The sequence below is a fragment of the Phyllostomus hastatus genome, unplaced genomic scaffold (genome assembly GCF_019186645.2).
Source record: "Phyllostomus hastatus isolate PE091 unplaced genomic scaffold, TTU_PhHast_1.1 phas_scaffold_317, whole genome shotgun sequence".
NCBI lineage: Eukaryota > Metazoa > Chordata > Mammalia > Chiroptera > Phyllostomidae > Phyllostomus > Phyllostomus hastatus.
Window position 1 is genome coordinate 21009717 of NW_025334023.1, and position 21341 is coordinate 21031057.

The 21341-nt window shown below is 38.3% G+C and overlaps 1 protein-coding gene across 4 annotated transcripts in view; it reads right to left on the reverse strand.

The window, feature by feature from the left end:
• The window catches only part of CFAP300 (cilia and flagella associated protein 300), a 29718-nt gene extending 12556 nt beyond the window's left edge, over nt 1-17162 (reverse strand). For 2 of the 4 annotated variants that reach the window (XM_045818131.1, XM_045818133.1), the window contains exons 1-4: nt 17024-17139; nt 16740-16821; nt 8857-8929; nt 820-986 (exon numbers count right to left, since the gene is read on the reverse strand). In XM_045818131.1, coding sequence (XP_045674087.1) covers nt 820-986; nt 8857-8929; nt 16740-16821; nt 17024-17133 — 432 coding nt within the window. In that variant the 5' untranslated portion in view covers nt 17134-17139. Of the gene's footprint in view, nt 1-819; nt 987-8856; nt 8930-16739; nt 16822-17023 lie in introns of all 4 variants that reach the window. The other 2 variants (XM_045818132.1, XM_045818130.1) reach the window with 2 other exon arrangements.
• Between the last annotated feature and the right edge of the window lie 4179 nt (nt 17163-21341).

Below are 21341 nucleotides of genomic sequence, written 5' to 3' on the forward strand. Positions count from 1 at the left end.
TGGGAAAAAGATAGAATGGATATTTAAAAACTTTTTTATTGACTGATTTTAGAGAGAGGGAGAGAGAGAGGACCATCAATTTGTTGTTCCACTTATTTATGCATTCATTCATTGATTGTTGTATGTGCCCTGACCAGGGATCAAACCCACAAACTTGGCATATCAGGACAATGCTCTAACCAACTGAGCTACCTGGCCAGAGCCTAGAATGGACCTTTTGATTTCCATGTTGTACAGTTAAGATCTTGAGGCTCAAGATATTGAATAATTTGCCTACGGCTATTATTATCTTGTAAATAACCATTCACCATTATAACTCAGAAATTAGGTTAATAATCTGATTCCAAATTCACTACACCTCTCAACAAAAGAAATTTAACTTAATCAAATGGATTTTTTGATCTCAGTGATAAGATAAAAAGATTCTTTTACTCCAGGTACATTTTAAAATACTTGTTTGATAAAAGCCCTGCATTGAAGAAAAATAGACAGACCAGGATTTCTCTGCCTTAGCACTACTGATATTTTGGGCCAGTTATAACTTTGTTGTGAGGGGCTGTTCTGTGTATTATGTCCTGTGTATGTTAGCAGCATCCTTGGCTTCAACCCATTAGATGTCAGTAGCACCTGGCTGAGAACTTCTGAAACACACAAATAATTAAGTTGATAGTAAAACTCTCCTCCAAGACAAAACCTACCAATGTAATAATTACTATTGATCATTATTCATTGATAAAAAGTATTTTGTGAATTTTAGACAAGCAAATGTTTTTTCCTAAAACAAAATTTTATTGTGAAATTAAAAAATTCTGCACTTACCTTTCGTAACTCATCAGAAATGAGAAAGGGATCACAAAAAGAATCTAAACATTTAGCAATATGTCCACTGTCTCGTACAATATCTTCATTGTATAACCGTCTAAAAAATGACATTGAAAGCTGTGTGCAAGGAACATTTATAGCTTCAATTTTTTTCACTTCAGTTCCTGAAAAATGATATTTTATAAATACAAATATAAAAATTAATTATGCATTTGCAATTATTTCCAAAACAGGTATTACTATGCAGAGGTTCAAAGTAATAAAATCTAACGTGTATTGATATATTTAAGAGATATATTAAAGAATTTTATTAAATTTTTATTTTGCAGTGTTTTGGTTGTTATTGATCATTAAAAGTTTGTGCCAAAACTTCACCATTTCAGGCCTAGGTGAAGGATTTGTAAACTAGAAAGTACTTTAAAATGAAGTAGATATTTTTTTATTGTATGTATAATACAGGGTTCTTAGATCATCTTTTTTGAAATACATTTTATTGATTATGCTATTATAGTTGTCCCATTTTCCCCCCTTTATTCCCCTTTGCCCTGTACACACCCTCCCACCCGAATTACCCCCCTTTAGTTCAGCTCCATGAGTTGTACATATAAATTCTTTGGTTTCTACATTTCCATTTTCTACCTACCATTTATGCTACTTATTCTCTGTACCTTTTCCCCCTCTTTCCCCCTCCCACTCCCACACTGATAACCCTCCATGTATTCTCCATTTCTGTGATTCTGTTCCTTTTCTGTTTAGTTTTTGTTTTTTAGGTTGAGTTGTTGATACTTATGAGTTTGTTGTCATTTCACTGTTCATAGTTGTTTTTGATCTTCTTCTATCTCTCAGGTAAGTCCCATTAACATTTCATATAATAAGGGCTTGGTGATGATGAACTCCTTTAACTTGACCTTATCTGAGAAACACTTTATCTGACCTTCTATTACAAATGATAGCTTTGCTGGGTAGAGTAATCTCGGATGTAAGTCCTTGGCTTACATGACTTGGAGTACTTCTTTCCAGCCCCTTCTTGCCTGTAAGGTCTCTTTTGAGAAATCAGCTGACAGTCTGATGGGAACTCCTTTGTAGGTAACTCTCTCCTTTTCTCTTGGTGTTTCTAAGATTCTCTCCTTATCTTTAATCTTGGGTAATGTAATTATGATGTGCCTTGGTGTGTTCCTTCTTGGGTCCAACTTCTTTGGGATTCTCTGAGCTTTCTGGACTTCCTGAAAGACTATTTCCTTTGCCAGAATGTGGAAGTTCTCCTTTATTATTTGTTCAAATGCGTTTTTTTAAAAAAAAAAAAAAGATGTGGAGGCCCTTGGTATATCCTCTCCTAATACATTTGCCAGCTCTTTGACTCCAGAAGTCACTTGAGATTCAGAGGAGTAATTCTGGTGATTATTTGCACTTCTTCCCGCTGGCTGTCTACCTAGAGTCCTGCTAGGACATGAGCCAGGCTAGTATAAAGGCAAGAAGGGTGCCTAGAGCCAAGAACTGTATATGCCTCAGTAATTTCAAAAGCACTGCTGCTAAGAAAAGCTCCTTTTGTTTCAGAAGCAAAATCTTCTGCGAGATTACAGTGAGAAGACCACAGAAAATAACTGAGTAGATCTAAGAAATACTGCAAGACCAAAAAACAAGAGCAGTGAAGAGCAAGGCAGTCTTTGACAATGGGTTGGTGGCCACAGAATGAGGGATTAACACTGGGCAACCTGCCATTTTAACAAATGTACATAAGTTCTGATTTAAGGAATAACAAGAGGGCTTGGATTCTGAGAGAAGGTAGTTAAATACAAACTACTTAATTTGAGGCACAGAAATAGCATTTACTATGGACTGAACTGTGTCCCTCTAAAATTACTGTGTTGAAGCCCTAATCCCCAATGTAATGGTATTGGACATGGGGCCCTTGAGAAGTAATTAGGGTTAGATGAGATCATGGGTAAGGTTAGGACTTGAACACATGAATTTTGAAGGAAAACAATTCAGTCCATAGCATTCTGCTCCTGGACCCCAAATTTCATGTCCTTCTCATATACAAAATGCATTTATTCTATCCAAACAGCACCAGAAGTCTTAATCATTCCAGGATCAATTCTAAACTCTAAAAATCCAAAGTCTTATCTAAATATCATGTAAATCAGGTATGGGTGAGACTAGAGGTTAAGATTCATCCTGAGGTAAAATTCCTCTCCAGCTATGAACTTGTGAAACCAGACAAGTTATATGCTTCTAAAATACAATGGTGAGATAGGTACAGGATAGACATTTCCATTCCAAAAGGAAGAAACAGAAAAGAAGGAAGAAATAATGATTCCAAGCAAACCAAAAACTTATCAAGGCAAATGCTGTTAGATTTTAAGCCCCAAGAATAATCCTCTTTGGTTCAATATACTGCTTTCCGGACTTCCGGCGAGATGGAGGCATAGGTGGACACACCGTACCTCCACACACAACCAGGAGTGGAACAACAACAATTTAGAGGCAGAATAACACCCAGAACTGACAGAAAATTTATCTGAATGGAAGTCGGACAGCCAAGAAGTTGAAATAGACCCGTTTATCCGGACTGGTAGGAGGGGCGGAGACAAGCAGCTGGGTGCGGGTCACAGCTCGGCACAAAGAACAGGGAGAATTGGGCACATAAGGTAACCAGGAGCGTGTAAGGCATCTGGGGCACACAAGATCACAGTGGGTGGACCCTGAGTACGCAAGAGGCAGCTGGCAGACCCAGTGAGGCAGCAATTGTGGAGCAGGGCAGAGCACACAACCAAGGATCCCAGGGAAGGGGCTGAGGTCCCACGAAGAACGGAGCTGCTGCCATTGTTCCCTCTCGACCCTGCCCTCACATACAATGTCACAATCTAGCGACTGGGGTGCCCAGCCCTGGTGAACACCTAAGGCTCCGCCCCTCACCATAACAGGAGCGACCAGACCCCCCCCCCCAAAAAAAAAGAGAGAGAAAGAGAGACATGGCTCAAACAAAAGAACAAATCAGTGCCCCAAAACTCTTCCTTTTGAGCGACTAAGAGATAGCCAACCTATCAGATGCACAGTTCAAAACACTGGTGATCAGGGAGCTCACAGAATTGGTTGATTTTGGTCTCAAATTAGATGAACAAATGCAGGTTACCATGAAAGAAATGAAGGAAAATGCATAGGGAACCAATAGTGATGGGAAGGAAACTGGGACTCAAAACAGTAGCATGGACCAGAAGGAAGAAAGAAACAACCAAACAGGAAAGAATGGAGAAAGAAGAATTCAAAAAAACGAGAAGCTTAGGAACCTCCAGGACATCTTTAAATGTTCCAATATCCGAATTATAGGAGTACCAGAAGGGGAAGAGGTAGAGCAACAGATTGAAAACGTATTTGAACAAATAATAAAGGAGAACTTCCCCATTCTGGCAAAGGAAATAGACTTCCAGGAAGTCCAGGAAGCTCAGAGAGTCCCAAAGAAGTTGGATCCAAGAAGGAACACACCAAGGCACATCATAATTACATTAGCCAAGGTAAAAATGGAGAGAATCCTAGAAGCAGCAAGAGACAAGGGGACAGTCACCTACAAAGGAATTCCCATCAAACTGTCAGCTGATTTCTCAAAAGAGACCTTACAGGCAAGAAGGGGCTGGAAAGAAGTATTCCAAGTCATGAAAGACAAGGACCTACATCCCAGATTACTCTATCCAGCAAAGCTTTCATTTAGAATGGAAGAGCAGATATAGTGCTTCTCAGATAAGGTCAAGTTAAAGGAGTTCATCATCACCAAGCCCTTATTTTATGAAATCTTAAAGGGGCTTATATTAGAAAAGAAGATTTAAAAAGAAAACATGTATAGTAAAATGACAGCAAACTCACAATTATTAACAACCACACCTAAAGTAAAACCAAAAGAAACTAAGCTAACAACTAGAACAGGAACAGAACCACAGAAATGGAGATCATATGGAGGGTTAGCAACAGGGGAGTGGGAGGAGAAGAGAGGGCGAAAAGGAGCAGAGAACAAGTAGCATAGATTGTAGGTAGGAAATAGACGGGGGGGGGGGGCAAGAATAGTATGAGAAATGTAGAAGCTGAAGAACTTATGACACATGGACATGAACTAAAGAGGGGGGAAGTGGATGGGAGAGGGTGTGTAGGGTGGAGGGGAGTAAAGGGGGGAAATGAGACAACTGTAATAGCATAATCAATAATATATATATATACACACACTGCTTTCCACAGCCACTAGGGCTGTGGCTCTGCCTCTGTAATTCTCTCCCCAAGACAGACTGTGTTGTTGAAACTGAGAGGGAAGTCCTCATAATCTCTGAATTGCATTTTCAGTTCTCTTTTCTTGAAAAACAGAGCATGTTTGCAGCTGAAGGGCTCTATGGTATAGTCCTATAGGATATAAACTATTTGCCAGTCTTCGCTTTTTTTTTTTTCCTCCTGTTCCCTTTAGTTCTAACTGGTGTGTCTTTACTGGTAAAATCTCCATTTCTATTACTGGCTTCTGGTGAAATGGCTGATTAAGCCCATAAACTTAACCCATGATCTCTTTATAAAAAGGTTGCTCAGACACTCAGTGTTCTCTTCCGAACAAGCTTTCCCATTTTTTTTTTTTGTGATATAGATATGCTGGGAATTTCCCAAATCTTCAAGTTCTGGTTCCTTTTTGCTTAACAATTCCTTGCTCAATTTCTCTCTTTTCTTATTTTACCATAAGCATTCTAGAGGACCTAAGCTGATTTCCTTGACACTTTGTTTAGAAGTCTCCTCAATTAAATACCCAATTTTATCACTCATGACTTCTACCTTCCCTAAAACATTTGTCAGGTTCTCTGCCATTTTATGACAAGGATTGCCTTTCCACCAGTTTCCAGTAATGTTCCTCATTTCCATCTAAAAACTCACTAAATCAACCTTAACATCCATATTTTCAGCATGCACCTCAAAAGTCATTCAGCCTATACTCATTTCTGTTGCACAGTTTCAAACACTTTCACAGTTTTAGTTATTTGTTACAGCGGGACTCCGCTTCCAAAATCTGTATTAGTTAGATCAGGCTGCTATCATATAATACCATAGACCTGGCGGTTTAAACAAGAGACATTTATTTCTCACAGCTCTAGAGGATAGGAAGCCCAAGATTAAGGTTTTGGCTGATTTGATTCCTGGTGAAGACTCTTCTTGTTTTGCAGATGACTACCTTCCACCTTTGTTCACACAGTGCAGAGAGCTCTGCAATTCCCTCCACTTCTAATAAGGGCCCTAATCCCATCATACAAGCCTCTCATGACTTCATATAAACCTAATTATCTCCTAAATGCCTCATCTCCAAATATCATCACAATGAAGGTTAAGGCTTCAATATAAGAATTTTGAAGGGGTATGATTCAGTCCATGGCACATGCTATTTGTTATGTAGGAATTTGGTTAAATTTTGTCTCCAGCATTTATTAGATATATAATGCATGACTCTGATCACACAGAAAATTAAAATATATGATTTTTTCCCCTTGATACTAGCATTATAATACACTGGGTATTTCATTTTTATTTTGTGTCCAAGTTGGTGCTTTCCTGGCAACCTCATTAACATGGAAGTGCAGAGGTAGGATGGTGCAGTGGTCAAGATCTTGAATTCTGAAGCCTGGACTTGAATCTCTATCCAGAGTAGTGTAGTAACTTAGCTCACGCCTCTGACTTCTCATTCGTGAAATTTATATATGTGTGTGTGTGTGTACACATATATATATCAGAGCTGTTTTGAGAATAATGTGTATAATGCTCTTAGCTGAGCACATAGAAAGAATCCATTGTATATAAGACAAAAAAGGGCAAAGCATGGCTAAATGAAGAAGCCTATGGTAGCTGGCTGAGAGGATGAAGCTGCACTCACAATTGGCAATCAAGGCAGTGCAGTCAGTAGTAAAGGAGGTTCCATCACACTCTCTTTAACATTGGTTCACTTGCTAGATGTTTTTGTTCTCATTTTAAAAAGCTGTTTATCAAGGGCTCCAGAGGGAAAGTAGATGACCATAGTTCAGAAGAAAAGTAGGTAGGGAAGAGAAAAAAACAAGCTAATGGAAGAATACTAGCAATCCACTAGACCCATCTGCTTCTGAAATGAGTGCTACCTCTTCTACCCTATTTTTCACAGTACTTCTACTTGATTCTGTCAGGCACATGTAGAATTTTAGAACCTTTCTTTTTGCAATGTCTTTAAACATTTTTTTTAAAAAAATGTTTTGTGAAATATGTACCAACATGGGGGAAGGTTGAACATTTTTTTTTTTCAATGAATCTTATTTTTGTAAATGAATTGACTGGTTACTGTAAACATGCTTTATAAACACTGTGATACATGGTTCATTATTTCCTTTTGAAGATTCTGAATTGGTAAATTTTGCTCAGATCTTCAGTTTAACTTTGTAAGTAGTCTGAAGATCAAGCTGTACCAGCTTTTTACTCTGTAAATTTTGCAGTAGTCTTTTAGCCAAAAGCAATAAAATGTGACCTACTAAATCTAACATCATGAACTATTTGTAATCTTGTTTTTGACTAAGAGAAGTTATTTTTGTGCAAGGCTACTAGAATTCCATAAAAATACAATGTAAGAATTCACCACAATGACCCCATCCAATTTAAAATCAACTTGCTTTTTCTTGAGCATAATTCACATTACCAACCAGTGATGAATGATGAATGATGTTAAATGCAATGATGATTGTTAAGAGGCCTCAATCTAAAATGTAAAATACGGTGTTCACACACAAACTCATGGTTGTCAGACGGGAGGGGCAGTTGGGGGATAGGTGAAAAAAGATGAAGGGGTTAAGAAGTACAAATGACCAGTAATATAAACAGTCATTGGGATGTAAAGTACAGTGTTGGGAATATAGTCAATAATACTATAATAACCATGTTTCGTGTCACATGGGTACTAGATTTATCAGGATGATCACTTCATAAGTTATAAAAATGTCTAATCATGGGGATGTAAGCCCGAAACTAAAATAATATTGTATGTCAATCATAATTTTAAAAATGAAAATGAAATATAAAGTAAAAAATATACTGTTCATATTTTTGTTTTCAAAATAATCTTCTATTAATGCTGATTTATTCCTTGACCTGAGAGTCATTTAGGGATTTGACTGTTCCTAAGTGTTCAGGTAATCTTTAAAAATTACTAGCTATGTTTCAATGCATCATGAAAACATTAGCTATACAAAGTTTTCTTTTTGAAAATTTAAGACTCTTCCAAGATTTAATGTATTCTTTTTTAAAAAAATTAAATTTGGGGGGTTAAGTATTATTATTTTTTAAAGAATATTTCATAGTGGCTAGCTCCTATCAGAAATCCATTACCCCATCCTAAATGAGATTTTTCCCAAGCACCCTCAAATCAGTGGAATTTCACCTGATCCACTCCCCCCTGTGTAGAATTGATCACTACCCTCCTTCTGCTCCCACTGCTATGGTAGCACCTATGATACATTATTGCACCTATTTTTCACATATCGAGTTCTTTGAGTACAGGTTTTCTCTTATTCATTTTATTTATTTTTAAATTTTATTTATCTTATTTTTTAGAGAGGGAAAGGGAGAGAGAAAGAGTGGGAAAGAAACATCAATGTGTGGTTGCCTCTTGCACCCACCCCTCAATGGGGACCTGGCTAGCAACCCAGGCATGTGCCCAGACTGGGAATCAAATCAGTGACCCTCTGATTCGCAGGCTGGCACTAAATCCACTGAGCCACACTAGCCAGAGCTCTCTTATTCATTTTAATGTTCCCTGTACCTGGCAGAGTCCATGGAAGGTATGAAAAAAAGTATTTTCCAAATTAATGAAAAAGAAAAATTGCTCTTATGTGCTAAGTCAGGAGAGAGATGCAGGGCAAGCCTGGCACAGCTAATTACATTTGACCTTGATGTTATCAAACAAATGACTATTCACAATTTATATTTTAATAAAAATTCCTGAGGCAAAATTTTGTTATAATAGTAAAATAGTCATCTGAAAAGATAAAAATAAATTGTATTTACCTAATGTAATCCATTGTCCAGAATCTGAAAGTAACTTCAAATTAAGAATAACATTTGGGTCTTTGAAAAAAGCCTGAAATACAAATTTGAGGGAAACAAGTTAGATACTTTATTATAAACAATAATAAGAACTAACTTTTAAAATAACTATAGTAAAATCTCATTTAATTGGGGAAAGATAATTTTAAATTGGTAAAATGTCTAAGTAATAAATGCTGTATAAAGAAATGAAGTTTTATTACCTTCAAGTTGGCACAGTATGAATGACATTGTATATCAAATTATAGGTATCTCTGACACTTAATAAACAAAATAATGATTTACAGTGAAAAGGAAGAGGTTATATAATGTTTGAGAATTTTGTTTTCTTTCATTCTTGTTTTCCCAATTGTCTTGGTAATCACCACCGCCTTTCCTCAACTAAAACAAAATATAAAAGTGTGTGTCAGCTTAATTCTATCCAGGAAGCACCATAGATAAGTCATAGGTTTGACTTCTTAAAAATAAAAATTTTCTATATGACAAAAGAAAATAAAGTGGTCAAGTTTTAGTTTCAAGAACCAGCAGCTGACTCAGGCTGAAACCATCAGAAGAGAAACTTACTGAAGTATCTCAGGCAGTGCACATAATTTTCAGGAGATGGAAAGGATTGGTTAAAGGCCCAGCTCTGGGAACAATCCAAAATCATACATAGAACTGCCCTGGTGAGGTAACAGTCTTCCTTGCAGCCCCATCAAGCACTAAAGGAAACGATCACCACCCGTTCTCCTCTCTAAGGCCAGTGCTGTGCCAGGACTGTCCTGCCTGAAGCTGAATGCCTCTGCCATCACCTCTGCCAGTGAAATGGATTCTCTGTGCACCTCTTTCCTTAAGTTGCTCACTTTGAAATCCCAGTCCTGCACTGATAAGTTTGATTGGTAAACCTGGACCCCAGGTTTGTGCTGAGTGCAAAGGAGGCAAGTGTTGTAGGTTTTACTTTGGACTTCCTAAAAGTAAAATGACCCCCAAATCATATGTATGTTCAAAAGGGGCTAGGCAGTCAGTAAAAATACTGATGTCTATGAGAGCAATAAAATATAATGAAAACAATAGATTGGGAGAAAATATTTGCAACAAATATGATTTTTTAAAAAAACAGGAGCTAACATTCCCAATGGTTAAGATTTTAAAAAGTCTAATTTGAACATGGCCAAAGGATATAAAAAGTCACATATAAATCCAAATAGCCAATAAACTTATAAAAAGATGCTCCACTTCAAGACCAGTGAAGAGAAATGAAAAACAAAAAACAAAAAACGAACAAAAAAAACACCCTAGAAGACATTACTTTTACCCATTACATTGGCAAGATTTAAAGACTGGTAACTTTGGCAAAAGTACCAGGAACTATGCACTCGCACACACGGCTGGTGAAAGTATAATTTTTACAACCTTTTGGGAAGTAACTGGATATTAATCTTGAACATTAAAAACATGCATATTTTATGATCCAACAAATTCCACTCTTGGGTATGTGTCCTGCAGAAATAAAACCACTGACAGATTAAGATTTATGTACAATATAAGAATTTTTTATAGCATTATTTGCAGTGTAAAAACCTGGAAACAGATTTTCAGTGTCCATCAGCAGAAGAACGGTTGAATAAATTACAGTACATTTACACTAGATGGTATTCTGTTACTGAAAAGAAAGTACGTATTAGGATAGAATGTAGGCTCCACAAAAGTAGGAGCCCTGTTTTTCTTACTAACTGCTATATTCTCAGGACTCAGAACGGGGCCTAGCACATAGCAGTTACTCAATAAACATCTGCTGTATTGACTCTGAAGGAAAACCATAAGCCTTTTGGATAGAAAGAGTAGTTTAAGAGTAATGTGTATGATAAAAAACAAGATACAGCCTCTATTTATTTGAATGTAAAGAAAAGTATGGAAGAATATATACCAAAACATTAATGAAAGTAACCTCAGAAGTGGTGGCTGCAGTGTTGTGGGAATGGGAGGCAGGTGGAGAAGGTAGGGGATAAGATTAGATGAGAATAGAGAATGATTGTTGACTCTATGAACTGTTCTTTGTGCTTAGACTGTTTAAATAAATATTTCTCTTATTTCAACATTCCTTTCAAGCTATCACTCTTTTCCTAAATAGCTTTCTGAATAGGAATCCATCTATTTCACCTCTCTACCAGTTATTCCTGTGTCTGGCTCCTGCTCCCATTACTCAATTAAAAATACACTTGACTTGCTAACTCCAAAATCCAATGGACACAGTTCCTGCCCTCATGGAGTTTACAGACTGAGAAGGGAGATATTACTAACATCCATGATTTTTATTAAGAAGCGCCAGGTATTATAGAATTACATAATAGGAAGATCTAATCTAATGATGTTGGGAAGAAAGGTTAATGCAGAAAGAACATTTAGGTTTAGATGGAAAGGTGAGTAGCAGGTAGCTGGGCAAAGGCGCATACTGGTAAATGTTTAACAACTGATACTCCTTCCTCTCCCACAAAAAGTCCTGATTCATAGCATCTGCTGATTTCCAAGGTGGATTCTAAGCTGCTACCAGTTTAGCAATTAGCAAAGATCCCTGAAAATTTAGCAGTCATGCTCTGCTGATCTGGTTCTAGCATGATACCGGAAAGATTATATTTTTTTAAGGTGGAGAAATGGTGAATTTATGGTCCTTCATGTGAGAAAGGAGGGGGCATCCCATTCAAGAAAAGTAGAGAGGTTCAGTGTGACTAGAATTTGAGAGGTAATGGTCAGATGAGGTTGGGGAGTGTAGACCTTGTAAGTCAAAAGTCAAAAATTTTTATCTTGATCTAAGATTGACCTAGCTTGATCAGTATTTTTATCTAAGAGCAATAAAGGACATTTAAGGAATTAAAACAGAGAAAAAGTGATTAGAGTTATTTTTAGAAGTTCATTCTGGCTGTAGTAAAGAGAATGAATTGAAAGGTGTCAGAGAGTGGTCAGGAGGGAGGCTTCTCCTGTAACCCAGGAAGGTCTGATACTCACATGAGTCAAGCCCATAGCAAGTAGGGAAGTACAGAAATAGATGGATTAAATGAATATTTAGGAGGCAGGGACAAAGGGAGCCAGAGGAATCAAAGATGACTCCTGGAAATTTTGCATGAAGGCACCACGCAAATGAATGTCATTTAATGAGAAAGGGAACAGTTCAGGGTGAAGATGAATACATTCAACAAGTATTTGTGAGTGTCTACACTTTGCCAAGCAAAACAATGTCCCTGTTCCCATGGAGTTTACGTTTAGTGATGGAGGACAAAGATAAACATGTTATAGGTGTCACACACACTCAATTACATAAAGTTTTCCTCAAAATTATTCCTCAGAAAAAAAATTTGCCTTATGACTTTACAAAGTCTTTCAGAGTAAAGAGGGTATGTGGAACTATTTTAGTTTATATAACATACATGTTTGAAAAGTAACAAGCTGGGATTAACCTCAGTCAGCACTGGTTTTGAATGCTTTTTAAGAGGTCTTCTGTATAAATCAGTAAAAGGGGGACATTTAATTAAGATTTAGCAATTTTTCCTGGGGAATGACAACTTACAATTATGTTTAGGTATCACTATAAATGGAAGTAGGCTAAGTGGCCTGCAGTGAATTGATCTGGAGCCAATGGAAGTAAGCCTTCATGAAGGCCCCTCATAAAGGACTATGGTGGTTATGCTACTGGGATTAAAATTATAGATCTAAAGAACTTTAAAAAAACACCCTACCCTAATGTATGCAAATGGTATTTTGGGTTTGTTAGAGAATTTCCAATGAGGCATTAGAAGGGATTCTCTGCATCTCAAATAGCTTTAGGAAAGCTGATGTGTTTTGGAAAAAAATATTAGATATTCATAAACTAATTATGGTGATAACAAAGATACTGATGATAAAATGCATGTGAAGATTTAAATAAACTTGTTTCATAAAATATTTGAAAGTATTTCTAAATTAATATATTATTTTCTACATAATTTTTACTGTATATCTACTATATGCCGCATATATGAAATAGAAGTACATACTTGACTATATCATCTATATGGCACACTGCTGGTTTCTGATCCAATATTAATCCTCTCTTCTCCCTTAAGGAATCCCAATTTTATTTGGGAAAGTTGCTTGCTCAGCTAAAAGTCTGCACTCCTAGTCTCTGTGGTATGTGGCCATGAGGTGTATGCAGTCTAGTCATGAAAGGTAAGCAGAAGTGTTGTGCAGACCCTAGGAAAGCTCTGTTAATTAAGGAGCTTCCTTGCAGTTTATGTGGAAGATTCCCCTCATTATCCCGAATCCTATGGTAAAGATGCCAACACTGTATTCTGAGCCCAGTGCTCCCTTAAGATTCAAAGTGAGATCTTATATTCAACTGTCTAGGATATTGCCACCTAGATATACCTCATGTTCAGTGTGCCTAAAACTGAACTCATTTTGTTTGCATTTCCTATGTGTTTAATGGTATCATCTGCCATTGGTAAACCAAATCAGAAACTTAGCTGTCCTACGTGTCCCCCTCTGCCTCAGTTCTTACTCTCAGGATTTTATCAGTACTTGTGTATTGCCTTTTTCCTAAATATCTCTCTGGGCCATTCTGGTGCTACTTTTTTTTTCTTGGTGCAACTATCTTAAATGAGACCATCACTATATACTGTCTCAGTGCTTCCAGACTCAGTCCTAACTATCTACCCTCCATACTTCTGCCACAGTGATCTCAGTATTTTACATTTTGCTGTCTTGATGAAAGCCTTTCAGTTACTCTTCATTAGCTAGATAAAGCTCCAACTCTTTTGCATAGCTCAAAAAGTTCTTCTAAAGTATCATTCCACCCATCTTTCTAATGCTGTCTATCTGAGCCCCACTTGTCTATCTGACAAACTTCTTCACATCTTTCAAGTGACTTGTCGTTTGGAAACCCTCCTCTGACCACCTCAGTCAAAAACAATCACTTTCTTTTTTGTGTCACCACAGTACATTGTGCACATGAGACATCTGCTATCAATGCTCACTCTGCAATGCAATTTTTGGTGCTTCCTTCTCCTTAATTGTCTTGTTTATCTGTACAGATCTAGGAACTAAAGAAATGTTTGCTGGATGAATGTTTCCTTCCTTCTTTCCAACCATTTACTACTTCACATATGAACTTTGGAACAGTATTTGTTTTTAAATTGAAAGGAAAAATCCAATATCTGGAATTCTAGTTTAGGCAATACCCTTTGTTTAGTTATGATGTTTTATAGTATTGTAGAAATGACATGGATATTTAAGTCAGAAGGCCTGGATTTTGCCACTTGTTGGACATTCTTGCACAGATTATTTAACCATTCTGAGCCTTAGTTTCCTCATCTCTAAAGTGGGGCTTGAAACACCAAATTTACCAGATTGTTATAAAGATTAGTGACAAATGAATAAAAAGTGCTGAAAGCTAATCTAGCAAACAGTAGTTACTATTGCTATAGAAAAACACTTTGTAAAGTAGTATACAAATGTTAACAATATGAGCCAGGTATTTGTTAAGTATTTTGCATATATTATTTTCTTTAATTTTCATAGCAATTCTCCCAGATATTCAGTAGTATTTTTATATTCAAACATACTTATGTGTCATTTTGCAGAAAAATAAATGGAGGCCGAAGAAAATTAAGTAACTTGCCCAATATCATGTAAGTGGCAGAACTGGAATCTGAACACAGACAGCTAACTAGAGGACAAATCAAGAGGATCCAGGTTTTATATGGCCTTAAAGCTTACATAATTTTAGGGGCTCTAAGAATACAAAAACATCTGTTTTTGAAAATTTTCAAAAACATATGACCATGTGACCATATTGGTAGAGTCAAGAGTTCTTTGGAAGGGGCTTCCACAAGGGAGAAGCTTGAGTGAGGGGCCCCGAAGATTCATTAGCTTCAATGGAAATCCCCTGCTGGGCCATGCTCTTAGCCACAGTGCTTTATTTCCTTCAAATTAGTTACGTGAGTAAAAATCATTGTATGAGCACATTTCTTTGCACTGAAATGTGGAAATAATGCCATTTACCTGACAGGAAAAAAAAATAGGACAAACATTAAGATTTTGAATATTAGAAAAAATTGCCTGGTATTAAGGAAATTGGTTGTGCATTATGGATGAGTCTTGAATCTACTGATGAACTCTGTGTCTACTGCACAACCCGAATGAATTCTATAATGTCCTCCATGAAATTTTTCCCAACACCAATGCCCCACCATTGAGTGGTCTTTTTTCTTGTGCCTAGAGCACCTGATATATTCCCCATTATGGCAATTATGTTATAAAGAATACTTTACATTTCTAGCTTCCAAAACTATCAGCTTTGCAAGCTAAGTCAGATCTTTTTAACAACTTCCAGCAGGGCATATAGTAAGAATAAGTGACTTATATTAAAATTTTCATAGTACTCTCAAATTCAGTGAATTAAATCCTGATCTTCTTCTTTAAAAAAAAAAATCATTAAAGGGAGAGCCAGTGCTAGCATAAATGAAAAGTATAAAACTATAAAAATCTAACCATGAATATTTGAGAAATGTCATCAACAGTGTTATAATAGCATTATATTATATTAACATTATAACACTATCTTAGGGAAAGAAAAATAGACATTTAACCCATTTACCCTCTGTTAAGGATTGAATTAGTGTGCTCACCAAAATCCATGTCCTTCCTGGAACCTCAGAAAGTGATCTTAGTTGGAAACAGGATTGTTGCACATATAATTAGTTGAGATGATGTTTTACTGGAGTAGGGTGGGCCCTTAATATTTACTGTTCTTATAAAAAGAGGAGACACAGACACAGCCACATGAAAGGAGAGGGCTAAGTGACTTTGACAGGGGTAGCAGCAAGTGAAGGAGTGCCCAGGACTGCTGACAACCACTAGAAGTTAGGAGAAGGTTAGGGAGGATTCTTCCCTATAGATTTCAGAGGGAGCATAACCCTGCTGTCCCCTTGACTTTTAACTTCTCACTTCTAAAACTGTGAGACAGTACATTTCTGTTGTATTAAGCCACCTCTTTTGTGGTACTTTGCTACAGCAGCCCTGAGAAACTAATATACTGTCACAGTAAATATTTTACTTTATAAATTAGGCTATTTTCTTCACTGTACTTATTGGCAGCCTTGCCACAGGCCTGTAAGGTCCCTGCAAGCCAGGCTTGTCTGTCTTGTTAGGTCTTGTATCCCCAGCACTTGACAGAATTTCTAGCACATGGTAGGCCCTTAGGAAGTGTTTGAGAATGAGTGAATAAATCAATGCCTGAGGACAAGAATGGCAAAGATAATATCACAGATCATAACATTATTTTCCATTCGACTGAGGAGAAAACACCCAGGAATTAAAGTAACATGAATGAATTTTAACTAATGCACCCGAACGTGTACTTTCAGGTTTTTCCCTTTTCAAAGCACTCATGTCTAGTAGCTAAAAGACTTATTCCTTTTTTTGGAATTCCTCATTTGGAACTGCTCGTAGAGCCTGCTCTCACAAAGGCTGATTTGATTTTGAGGAACCAAAAGTAATTTGAAGCTAAGCCTAGTAATTAAAGCTGGTGATAAAGCTGGGTAATAATACTAAAAAATGAGGTAGAGACTGATTCCCCAGAGAGAAAGACACTGACTTTCCAAAATAGTAAAGGTCTCTGTGGAAGGATACAGCAGATGGGCAAAAGTATGGTGATGGGAAATACAAAAGATCCTTTTAAAATTTATCACCTGCATCTTTCATTATTCTCAAGCTCCAAGAAAACGACATCACTAAGTAATCGAGTGTGCACAACAAGAATCTATGCCTAAGTGGGGGGGAAAAAAAAATAAAAAGTAGTAGAGGCGCAAGAAATCTCCAACGCCCATACCAACCATAACGAAATCATCCTTCCGGTAGGCCTGAAACACCTGGTCAAACCCGAACGCCTGTGCCTTGATTCTGCCCAGCATGGACCTGGAGCAGAGGAAGGAAAAAAAGTCAGCTTCGCCTTGGCACCCCTAAGAACACATTCGGCCAGTCCCACCCGCAGAACCCCTGCGCGTGTGTCATTGCTGCCTCGCGGTTTCACCCAAGATAGGGCCGCCCCAATCCGGCCCACGTCTCCACGGCCGGGAAAGACAAGGGGCTCTTCTATTCTTGCCCCTAGGTCTCTCACCACTGGCGGAGCCGGCTAGTGGTCTCCTTGGTGCTTAGAGACTGGAAGGTTTTCTGAGGCAGGTATCTGAAGTAGTACCCTTCCAAATCACCCTGCTCCCCTTCCGCCATTGTGGTCTCCGCTGCGCCCAAATGGGGCCGTTTCCATAGAGACACGGCGGCCGACGCTGTGAGGGCGGGGCTGGCGGGGCCAGGCGTACACTTGGGTCTAAACGTGCAGCATTACGGCCGGGGGTGTGCTGTCAGGAGAGGAAATCAGCTTCGGCTTCCCTGGGGGCTGGGGTCAACGCTGTTCCCCGGTCCCAGGGCCCTCCACTCCTCCACCCCTGGCCTAGCGGTTATGGTAACTAGGGGTCCGAGATGAAGAAAATTTGCCAATACATTCTTGTAAAAATTCTCTTAATTACTTTGCATGGGTTGTTTTACTGTCTCAGATGCTGCAATCTTGGATGCATAGTTATCTAAGTTTGGTGACTCAAATATTTCTGAAGAAAAATTCTGACTTAATTAGGTTTATCTATTTTGGAAGACAAATGTTTATGTGACTACTTGGGAAAATATTCTGTTATACCACCTGGCTCTTTTTGTAAAGTTGCACCTGAAGACTAAAACAAATTACAAATTTTCTATACGCATTGCAGACAATATCCTGTTTAATAGAAACACATGTTTCTTACCTTGTATTGAAAATTACCTTTTGTATCTATAATTCTCATTGTTATTTTCTGTCTAATTGCAGTGTATCTGGCTTCAGAATACCGGTATAGTTTTTCCTATATCTTTGCTAATTCCTTTTCCTTTCCCCTTAGTCTTCAAAAACTGATCTTGATTATTCCTTAGTCAGCAATAGCAGGAGAGACAGGGAGAAAAGCACATGCCCACAGAGAATAGTTTTTTCCGCCATTGATAAGTACTCCATTGTTTGCTATACGACAACTTAAACTTTTGTGTTGTTTACAGTTTGAGGGTATTTTCAAAGTAGCCGTGAACAGTCAGGTGCATATCTTTTGATGGATTTATGCACTCATTCCTGTTGGAAACATAACCAAGATTGGAAGTGCACAGTCATAGGGGATAGTGGTTTTATGAGATACTGCCAAAAAGTTTTCTAAAATAGATCAATTTATACCCCAGCCAGCAATGTGTGAGATTTCCAGTTGTTCTACATTTTTGCAAACACATAGCCATTACGATGAGGGCTTGTATTAATTTCTCCTTGTGATTTTAAGTTTGCATTTCCTTGATAGTTAATGTTGTTCAGCAATTTTTTATATACATATTGGCCATTTGGATATCTTCTTCAGTGAAGAGCCTATTCAAGTGTTTTGTCCATGAAACATTGCCAGTCTCTTTTTTGTTTATAGGAGGTTTATAATCATCTGGATAAGTCCACTGCCCGAAATATAAGGTCTGTCCAGAAGGTATCCAGCCATGTAATATGAAAAATAGAGACATTTATTGAAGAAGATACAGGGTACATAGCACAATGACACCTCAGTCCACTTCAAAGTAGGCACCTTGGGATCTCACACAGTTCCCCAATCGCCATCAGCTGCCCCATCATATTTTCCTGAATCTCATCAACAGTCTGAAATCTCTTCCCTTTCAATGGATTTTAGTTTTGGGAAAAGCCAATAGTTGCAGGGTGCCAGATCTGGGCTATAGGGGGGCTGAGTCACCTGGGCAATTTGATGTTTTGCCAAAAAACTGTGCACGAGACATGATGCATGAATGGGTGTATTGTTATGATGAAGCTGCCAATCACCAGTTGCCTGTAGATGTGGGCTTCTGAATCATCTGAATAGTTTCTGTGGAAGAATGTTCAAGCTTAACATAAAATTTGATGCAGATTCATTGCTCTACTTGCTCATTTTGAATATGACAGCCACACAGTACACAGCTCACTGAATGGCATCTACTGACCACAGACTAGTACAGTTAAGTTGTCGTTGTTTATGCATGCATATTCCAGTCTACTCTCCTTGGCTGCCAAGTTACACCTATGCCGTTATTAGCAAACCGTTACTGTATTAACAATGGCTGGACTTCTTCTGGACAGACCTTGAACATTTTGCAAATATTTTCCTTTTAGTCTGTTGCTTGCTTGCAGCTTTAATGCTCAACAATTCTTCCTTTAATGAAGTCCAATTAAGTTTCTTTTATGTGCCTTTTTTTCTTTTGGCCTACACAGACTCATGGAGCTATTCTCACATTTACGTCCATGATGCAGCTCAAAACTTCTTTTTAAATATATTTTATTGATTATGCTATTACAGTTGTCCTAGTTTTCCCCCTTCACTCCCCTCCACCCTGCACACCCTCTCCCACCCACATTCTTCCCCTTTAGTTCATGTCCATGTATCATACATATAGGTTCTTTGGCTTCTACATTTCCCATACTATTCTTGCCTTCCCCCTGTGTATTTTCTACCTACCATCTATACTCCTTATTCTCTGTACCTTTTCTTCCTCTCTCCTCCTCCCACTCCCCTGTTGCTAACCCTCCATGTGATCTCTATTTCTGTGGTTCTGTTCCTATTCTAGTTGTTTGCTTAGTTTGTTTTTGTTTTAGGTGTGGTTGTTAATAATTGTGAGTTTGCTGTCATTTTACTATACATGTTTTTTATCTTCTTTTTCTTAGACAAGTCCCTTTAAGATTTCATAAAATAAGGGCTTGGTGATGATGAACTCCTTTAACTTGACCTTATCTGAGAAGTACTATATCTGCCCTTCCATTCTAAATGATAGCTTTGCTGCATAGAGCAATCTTGGATGTAGGTCCTTGCCTGTCATGACTTGGAATACTTCTTTCCAGCCCCTTCTTGCCTGTAAGGTCTCTTTTGAGAAATTAGCTGACAGTCTGATGGGAATTCCTTTGTAGGTAATGGTCTCCTTGTTTCTTGATGCTTCTAGGATTCTCTCCTTCATTTTTATCTTGGGTAATGTAATTATGATGTGCCTTGGTGTGTTCCTTCTTGGATCCAACTTCTTTGGGACTCTCTGAGCTTCCTGGACTTCCTGGAAGTCTATTTCCTTTGCCAGAATGGGGAAGTTCTCCTTTATTATTTGTCAGATAACTTTTCCACTTATTACTCTTCCTCTTCCCCTTCTGATACCCCTATACTTCAGATGTTGGAATGTTTAAAGTTGTCTTGGAGGTTCCTAAGCCTCTCCTCATTTTTTTGAATTCCTGTTTCTTCATTCTTTTATGTTTGGTTGTTTCTTTCTTCCTTCTGGTCCACACCATTGATTCGAGTCCCAGTTTCCTTCCCATCACTATTGGTTCCCTGTGCATTTTCCTTTATTTCACTTAGTATAGCCTTCGTTTTTTTCATCTAATTTGCGACCAAATTCAACCAATTCTGTGAGCATCTTGATCACCAGTGCATTGAACTGTGCACTGATACGTTGCTATCTCTTGTTCACTTAGTTTTTGTTCTAGAACTTCAATCTGTTCTTTCATTTGGGCCATTTTTTTGGTCTCAGCGTGCCTGTTACATAGCGAGGGGTGGAGCCTTAGGTGTTCACCAGGGCGGGGCAACCCACCTTGCTGTGTTGTGATGCTATTTGTGGGGGAGGGCCCCAAGAGGGAACAATGGTGCTTGCTCCGCTCTTTGCTGGATTTTAGTCCCTTCTGCTGCTTCCCCCAAGCAGACTGGGCCTTTCTGGTGCTGATTCCCAGGTAGGTGGGCTTGTGTACATTCTAGGACCCTGTGGGTCTCTCCAGCGAACTCTCCTGTGAGTCTGGGAGTCTCAACCCCCACAGGTGTTTTCAATTGGTGTTTTGAGGCTGTATTTCCTGGTGCTGGGACCCTGGGTTGTGCGGTCTGTCTTGCTCCCTAGTTTTGCCTGGTTTATCTACGCGAGAATGTGGGACCACTGGGTCTGCCAGCCGCCTTGGGTGCTGTGCCCCTGCACAATCTGCCACCTCGCTGGGTTCGCTGGCTGCCACCCAGTGCCCGGGGTCCACCAGCCACCGCTTTTTTTGCCTTGACCCCTCTCTCCCTGGCTGCCCGACTACACCCCTCTTACCCAGCTCAAAACTTTTTAAAAGCTCATTTTACTTTTTCCATATGCTTTTCTATTTGACCTAGCTCTATACATGATAAGAACATTGAATATTTCTATCCCACTGAATTTAAGTGACCCTTAAAAAAATCTGGTAATTGTTTAGGTTTAAAACTTTATAAGAGCATTTTCCACAGGACCTAACCATATAGTAATTTTTCTAGTTTTCTCCAACTTTACTAAGATATAATTGTCATGGGATAAATTGCAAATATTAAAAATGTACAGTGTGACAAAATTTGATATATGTA